This window comes from Nannobrachium achirus (genome assembly GCF_963921795.1).
Source record: "Nannobrachium achirus genome assembly, chromosome: 13".
In the NCBI taxonomy this organism is placed as follows: domain Eukaryota; kingdom Metazoa; phylum Chordata; class Actinopteri; order Myctophiformes; family Myctophidae; genus Nannobrachium; species Nannobrachium achirus.
The window spans coordinates 20,135,179-20,143,069 of NC_137833.1; the positions used below are offsets into that span (position 1 = coordinate 20,135,179).

Sequence of the window (7,891 nt, forward strand, 5' to 3'; positions counted from 1 at the left end):
GCACAACGGCCCATGACCCCTCCAATCTGGGGGAAACGTGCCTAGAGATGAGCCATCTCAACAGCTGGAAAGGTCAGCAAACTAAAAAGGTCAAGCTTTCCACGGTCCTGCTCAACTCTACATCAAAGCCCTGTCCAGAGGCCTGCATGTCATGCTGTCCTTCTGAGCCTGCTTGAAAAACAACAGCTCTAATCCCACTGGCCACTCCCTGACGCGCTTATGGAGGGGTTCAAAGGTCAGCGGGATCTACAAATCCTCACAAAAAAGAAGAAGAAAGACCCAATTGTGGCTGTTGGCACAACTTTCTACTTTTAAAATGTTATCTTTGATGTTAATGACAACTTGCGCCCTTTGGACCTGTGTGAGCTGAGCATTCTGAGAAAAAAATTTAGCTAGTGAATTAACAAATACTCCTTTGATGGGCACTCTTATCCACAGAATTGAGGGTTTTCCTTTTTGAAACTGAATTGATCATTTAAAGAAAGAAAGAAAGAAAGAAAGAAAGAAAGCAAGCAGAAGAGTCAGCCTTCATCAGCCTTAACCATTAACTTTGTCATAGCTAAAATAGCAATCTACACGCTCACAAGAGTCACAACGCATCGAGATGTGATGTGTTGTGAGATTGTAGATCAACTTTGGTTCGCTATGATTGATTTTATTAGGTTTGTTTTTGGGCTTTTGCCCAAATTGAACCGGCGCCGCCACCAGGCATCCATACCTATGTGGCAATGTGACCAGTAGGCCAGCGGACACCCCCGCTATGATTGAAAACTTAACATTTTGTTGGAAATTTATCCCAAAATAGGGACTTAGGTGTTATATGTGGTTAAATGAAATTGTTTGTCAGTCGCATTAACCTCTTAGATGGAAACTTTAAATGGTTGCATACCATAATGGGAGAAAATCATGTTAGTACAAATGACCTGGGGGAGTTGTGAGTTTGGAAGTCCTGTGGCTCGACTAGTTTTATTCACAACAGTAACCTTTCGCTCAACTGGACTTTGAAAGTGAAGGAATTTTAATAGCAAGATACCAAAGCAGATTTTGGAAATGAGATTATTGGGCAGTTCTGTGCAGCTGCCCACTGTCTAATCTCTTCATGACAGCTCTGAAATGAGGAACCCCTTATCGTCAGTCGCTCCGACTAAATCCTATGTGCCTCCTGCCATATCGACCCCAACTCTTTTTTAAAAACTAGACCAGGCTTCAACCAGAAACCTGAGCTCATTTCATCAACCACATTCTTGTTGAGATTGTATGAGTGCCTGTGAGCATGTTTAGTTTATAGGAAAATGCCTGAGCACAGATAAGCACTGATCTATTTTTAAACATTAAGCTTCTGGTTTTGACTGTGTACACTGGAACTTAAGCCAAATGCAGTTCAAGCTACTGTAATTGGTGTCCATCAAGTGGAGTGTTGTGCCAGTTCAAGTAATAAGCAGTGAAACATGTTTATGTATGCCGTTTAAAAGCTGCCCACTGCTGAGAATTTGCCAGTGCTGTCCTTCAGTTGTACGATGGCTTATTATTATCCATGGCCACTTAAAACTGTTTAATGTTCATACCACTTACCCTAGACTTTGTAATTAGCTCTGGACAAATTAGTCAGCTAAATGCCTAAATTGTAAATGCAATTTAGTAAAAACAAAGGTGGAGATGAAGCATCATATATTAAATAGTGTTTTATTCTGCAGTGAAATATACAGGTATGCATAGGTAAAACCAATGTGCAAGAAGAAAGAGAGATCAATGTACAGAAATTGAACATTAATGGCAAATATAAGTATAAAAACAAGCAAAACCTTTGCACACCTACAGAACAAGGGGTGTGCCAGAGAAGACCAAGAGCCGATAACACAGAGGAAAGACTCCTGTGCACTGTGTTCAAATGCAAAAATAAACGTTTAATGGGAAACAACGTTTTGGTCCTTAGACAAGGTTTTATTGTTGTTATCAAGACTTGATAACATCAAGATAATCTGATGAAGGTCTCTGGACCAAAACGTTGCGTTTCCCATTAAAACTTTATTTTTTCACGTGGACACAGTGTGCAGGAGTCTTTCTTCTAAAATATAAGAAGCGTAAAAACAATTATTGTAATTCTGAACAATTATATCTTGTATCCATTTGCAAAGAATCACAAGAATGGAATTATTTCAAAAGTAAGCATGGCAATCAATAAGATTTTTTTTTTTTATCTTTTGTTTTCAGCTGCTGCTACAAATTCTAGCAATGCTGTTTTCTTCTCCCTCTGAAAACTGCTTTTCGATCAGTGTTTGTTTCTGTACAAATAGTTATTAAGATTCATCCACAAAACAGATGAGTTTTTTTCAGACACTTCTCAAGGGTCTGAACCGTTTTCACACTGTATCATGGAGAGACTCCACTATACCAGGGTCATGATCTTCATGCCCGCAGGTTGGAACCTACGGATCTTCTTCTTTAGGGCTCGGGAGGCTTTGATGCGACAGGCCGGGGGCTCTGGGCGTGGCTGCTGCTGCAAGGCCAGTCCGGCAGCAGTGGGTCCTAAAGCAGCCTCAGGCCACACCAGACCGCCTTCCTCTTCCTCCTCGTCAGTGGACAAGCTGCTGTCAGAGTCAGAGTGGGACCGGAAGCTCTGGCTGAACTCACTGTCTCCAAAGCGATTGGTGGTGTTGTCACTCATCTCCCCCTCACTGCTTTCGGCAATGGTGGAGTGGAACAGTGAGGCGCACTCCGCCGAGTACTCTGACTCACATCGGGGTGGGTACTGGCTGGACATGGGGAAAGGAGCTGCAGGGTATCTGGCATTGAGGCTACTAAAGAATGAAGCGGCTGACACAGCAGGCTGGAAGGCTCGTCGATGTCCTGCCCAGTGGTCCGAATGTGACCGGGTGCTGACGCTGCGAACCACCTGCCTACTTGCTAGTGCCTGTGTATGGGGCTCTCGTGGCCTCTGTCGCTGGCCACAGGCCGCCTGGTGCATTTCCATATCGGTTGGCCACTTTGTGGTCCCTTGCCTCCTCTTTCTCTGTTCAGCAGATGGCTCCAACTCCAGGCCCTGAGGTCTGCGGCCTTTGCTGCACTTGGCAATCGGGGGGATCTGGTGTGGCTTGGGATAGACCCTGTGGGTGTGCATGGGGCCGGGGCTGTAGAGGCTTGAGTCTGAGCCAGAGTGCCCTAGCTCCTCCAGGCAGCTGGGCAACCTCTGGGTCATCTTTCCTTTCCCTGACCTTGCCTTGAGTCCACCACTGGCCTCCACGGTCCTTTCAGAGTAGCCCTGGGGGTGTCTTGAACCTTTGGGCTTCTCAGTGCTTCTTCTTCTCAGCTTCACAGCCTTGGTCTTACGGTCTGCCTGCCTCACCTTGACCCGCTGTGACCCAGCAGGGACGAACTTGGCATGGACAAAGTCAGGGGCAGAGGAATTGTGACCCACGTGGACCTCAAAACCATGACTTTCTTCCGTGCTGGAGCTGTGGTTCATTAGGTGCCTTTGCTCCACGTTCTTCTCAACCCCCCTCGACATTGGAATGTCCCTGTACCTTTTCTCAGAGTGTGTTCTTGCTGCGCTAGCATGGTCTCCTGGGATCTTGCCATTGTTTCGAGCAGTACAGGTCACAGCCTCACTAGAGCTGTAGTCCCTCATGGCAGCAGGGTAGGAGTAGCGGTATGAAACGTCTGGGGCTCTAACTGATTGGTCGATATTCGCCTGCTCCTTGCCGGAGTATCCTATGCACCGTCTGTTCCTGTGGCTCTCGGCTGGGATGGTGTCCGGTGTCTGCACTGATGTCGGCTGTAGTGGAGATACTTGAACGTTTGGCACTTCAGGAGACATCGTTTGAACTTCACTAGCCTCTCTGTGGTAATCAGCACGCAGAGTGTCTCTTCCTGCGTCACCTTGGATATTAATCTTGCTCATGCTGCGTTGAAGAACCTTGTCTATGTAACCCAGGGGCTTGATCTCAGACATCCCCTGTGCTCTCTGGGGAGTGTCAATTTTGGGGACGCCGTCTGCTTGGGGCCCTGTACCCTCTGAGAGCCCGGGAATGGCCGGTTCTCCATCCAGCGCAAAAATGGGGCTTTGGAGAGCAACAGCGTGGAGGGGGCTGGGGTACTGGTACATCTCTGTCCCACTGCGGGACACAAGGTTATTCTGGAACTTTGGGTCCACTATCGAGGTCTTGAGGTTGGTGCACATTGACGATTTCCTTTCACACGCAGACTTATAGCAGCCCAGGCCCAGGGTCATCACCTTATCTAGATCACCTGGTGAGACAACACACAATCAAATTCAGCACTTGCTTCTTTTCAACGAAACTGAAGAAATGCAACCGGCAATTTAAATATACAGCATGCCAGTATGAGCAATAAACCACAGTAACTACATTTACATGGTGCCTCCACTAATACAATTAATAAGAGATCGTTGGTAAAACTGACAATGGCTCTGGTGCTTTTTTAGTAAGGGCATTTTATCAGATATTTGACAAATCTGGGAACTAAATCGTTACCAAGAAATTTCTTCACCAATGTTCTGGGATTTAGTTCCCAGATTTTCTTATGTTTACCTTACTATTTATATACATTTTTTTCTGAGACTGCTGCGTACCTGTTGACACAGGTCTTGGTCTTGCCCGGTCAGTGCCCACTCGAATCCTGCAGCTGCCCAGATGGACACCCGTGGCACGTGGAGCGTAGGGCTGGGTGACAGTCTCGTCAGCTGACCGCCGACGGCACACGTCGGCTTGAGAAGAAGAGGGCCCAAGGGTGTGACATGCAGTGGGGCTGGTGGGGCCCGCGGAGATGAGAAGGCTGGTCTGGGAAGAGGACGACAGGCACTCGCTGTACACAGACGTGCACGAGTTGGACAGGGAGCAGGAGCCGCCATCACTGAGCTCATAGAAACCTAAAGAGAAATGATATGATATGAATGGTATGTGACAACAGGTTTTGCTTCTTTAAATGACTAAGAGACAGCATGTGGTGGGGGTGGTGTGTGTGTGTGTGTGTGTGTGTGTGTGTGTGTGTGTGTGTGTGTGTGTGTGTGTGTGTGTGTGTGTGTGTGTGTGTGTTTTGTTAGATTGCTTGATTGTATACACTGTAAAATCCAAAATGTTAATTCGGGTGTTTACAGTGTACTTTGTTGCACTGGGAGCTCAGCATACAAGACGCCTTCCAGCTGTGTAAATTGGGGTTTGTTTATTTGTGGACTGGTGTGACACACGCGTCCACTGACCTGAGCTTGGTCTACTGTCGCTCTCCAGCTGTTGTTCAGTCGATGCTTTGCCCACGTCCAGCTTCAGCTCGCTGATCTGCTGGTCCAGCTGCTGCAAGTGGCTCTTCAGGCCGACGTCTTGCCTGCGTAGACGACACTGTGAAGCAGAAAGAAACACACATTCAGAACCTCTCCTGCATCAAAGCCAGGAGGAACCAAACTATGACAGCTTGATTCCCGCTGTTTTATTTCTGTTTTGTTTGCAAACTTTACAAGTGCAAATTTGAATGGGAATAAAGTTCAAATCAAAAGGTCAGGACATGTATTCTCAATGTGAATCATTCTGAAATGCGTTGTGCAAACCTTTGGTTACAGTTGTACACACTCTCAGAATTAAATTGACAGAGGATTTTACTTTGTGGTTTAGTACACCTTTTTTTTTTTATCATTCTGCCTGGAGGGAAGATCAGACAGTTGTAAGTGTGTTGTTTGTATAAAGGAGGTTCTAATGTACACCCATCAGAAAAAACAAACGAGTGGGTTGGCTGATGATTAACCTCGGGAGGACAGAGCGCAGTCTGGAGGAGTTTGGAGTGGATAACTAATTTCTCCCCCACAGAGAGGGCCTGGCCATTGTGTAAACTACTGGTGGAGGAAGGGTTGGTGTGAGGGTGTGTTTGCTGAAGATTAGAAGATAGAGCCCGTTTCATGTATACAGCTGTGGTGTCAACCTTATGAGGTCTGGTTCCCCTTCGATAGGTTATGCATCATCTGGCATCATTTGACAAAACAAAGATAAGATAAATAAATACTGTACATAAAATGTATTTAAATAAAAAGAAAACACAAACACAAGCCCCTGTCATGTTTTATCCCCTTTGAGTTTGATTATGATTCATATAGTCAGCTGGGGGATATTCTACAATATGAGTAGGCTAGGCTAATGCAGTTCCGCTGTAAACCAAGAATAGTAATTGAATCCCCACAATATTTGTAAATACAATTTGTGGAACAATCTCTGCTCGGAGAAGCTTCAATCATGTCAGAGTCTCTTCATAAAATGGCTTAATAGTGTCCTTAGAAAATGTGACTGTCCCGTGGCATTGTGATGAGGCAAAACCCCCACCTTTGAAAAACACAAACCTAAAGTCAAACCAGCACGCTTGCCTTGAAGTTATTACAGTATGTTTCCACCTACATTAAAGTGGTTAATAATTAAAGCACACCAGAACCCCCCACCAGAGTCCACCTCATTGCCCCAGAGTCCCGTGGTCCTGCAATGAAACTTGATTTATGACACTTCTTTTATTTTTTATCCTTGGCCACTTCCTGCCCCCAACTGAGAGAAGGAAAAATCACTAGTATTGACTGCAATGTAATGTAAATGTCGATCAGCTGATCGTTTCACGGTCTTTTGATTCTAAAAGGTATTCTAACGGTAATCAGGGGCATTATTCTAAAGACAATGATTCAGCGGGCATACCTAGCTTATGTAAAGTCCTTTATTTTTTATTTTCAATGTCATTTTGGGATATTGTTCCATAATACAAACAGTGATAATTTAAACCTAATTCCATACAGCAGAGGTCTTCAACAGGGGGTCCGGGACCCCTAAGGGGTCCTCGGCGTTACTACAGGGGGTCCTCCAAACCATAGTGTCAATATTCTGAGAACTTTAGCCAAAAATAGCAGATCTACAAGCTCACAACGCTTTGTAGATCGGCTATTTTCGGCAAAGCGCTTTGGTGCAGAGATGAAAAGGAGCAGACTAAGTACAGAGTGAAAGGTCAAGTTTATTAAGTATTGACGGTTCAAGTGGTTAAATATCTGAGAACACAAATTGACATGAATCCTAAATAAAAATGATGATTGTTCTGTCAAACGATGAAACAATACGTAATCTATCATAAAGATAAGGTTGTGGGGGTCCCTGCTTCATCCTCTAAGCTAAGGGGTCCCTGCTTCAAACGTCGAAGACCCCCGCCATACAGGCCTGTGCATCTTAATGATTAAAAATCTTACCAATTGTTGCTTCAGTGCTGTCAGTGATGCCTCCAGGCGCTGCTCCTCGGCCCCCATATTCGGACAACCCGCATCAGCAGCCGTCTGGACGGAGGAATGAGAAGAAGAAGACACTACGGGTTCCTCCCGGTCCATTCTGAGCGCCCAGTGAACCATGTCGCCCTGTTTCTCCTTCAGCAGATGTAGCTCCTGCAGTCCAGCCAGAGCCGCATGCAGCCTCTCTGCCACCCGGCCGCGGTCGGTGGTGATGGTGCCCGCCGCCGCGCTCATCATCATCCCCGATCCAGACACTTTCCTTCCCAGCATTTTATTTTGTTGCAGAGCAGCAGAGTCCAAGTCAAGAGTATTCCAGCAACGAAAAGACGTGCAAAAATAAATAAATACCAGTGTCAGTACATACGCACCGACGACAAGACGAGTGGAAATAGATGGCAGCAGAGATAAAGTTCCTTCTCTGCTCTAACTGAGATGCCCTGCAGCCCAGCCGAAACCAACCTGTTTGTCCAACACTATCTCCCCCTGCGTTCTGTTAGAGGGGGCAATGCCCCGCCCCCTGGCCGAACGACCACTCCCCCCATTGGTTTGGTTTCTCACTGGTTTTGCTTTTCTTCCATTGAACATCTGTTGACGATCTGCGTTCAAGTCGCCCAAGAACAACACGCTACACAAATAAAG

General features: G+C 46.0%; 1 protein-coding gene across 1 annotated transcript; it reads right to left on the bottom strand.

The window, feature by feature from the left end:
* Positions 1 to 2,386: 2,386 nt before the first annotated feature.
* On the bottom strand, positions 2,387 to 7,522 carry dact2 (dishevelled-binding antagonist of beta-catenin 2; the record flags this gene model as incomplete). The annotated part of the gene is made up of 4 exons (XM_080739984.1): positions 2,387 to 4,245; positions 4,589 to 4,885; positions 5,216 to 5,351; positions 7,217 to 7,522. 4 exons carry the CDS (start codon positions 7,520 to 7,522, stop codon positions 2,387 to 2,389), a joined length of 2,598 nt encoding a protein of 865 aa, XP_080596110.1.
* Positions 7,523 to 7,891: the final 369 nt, after the last annotated feature.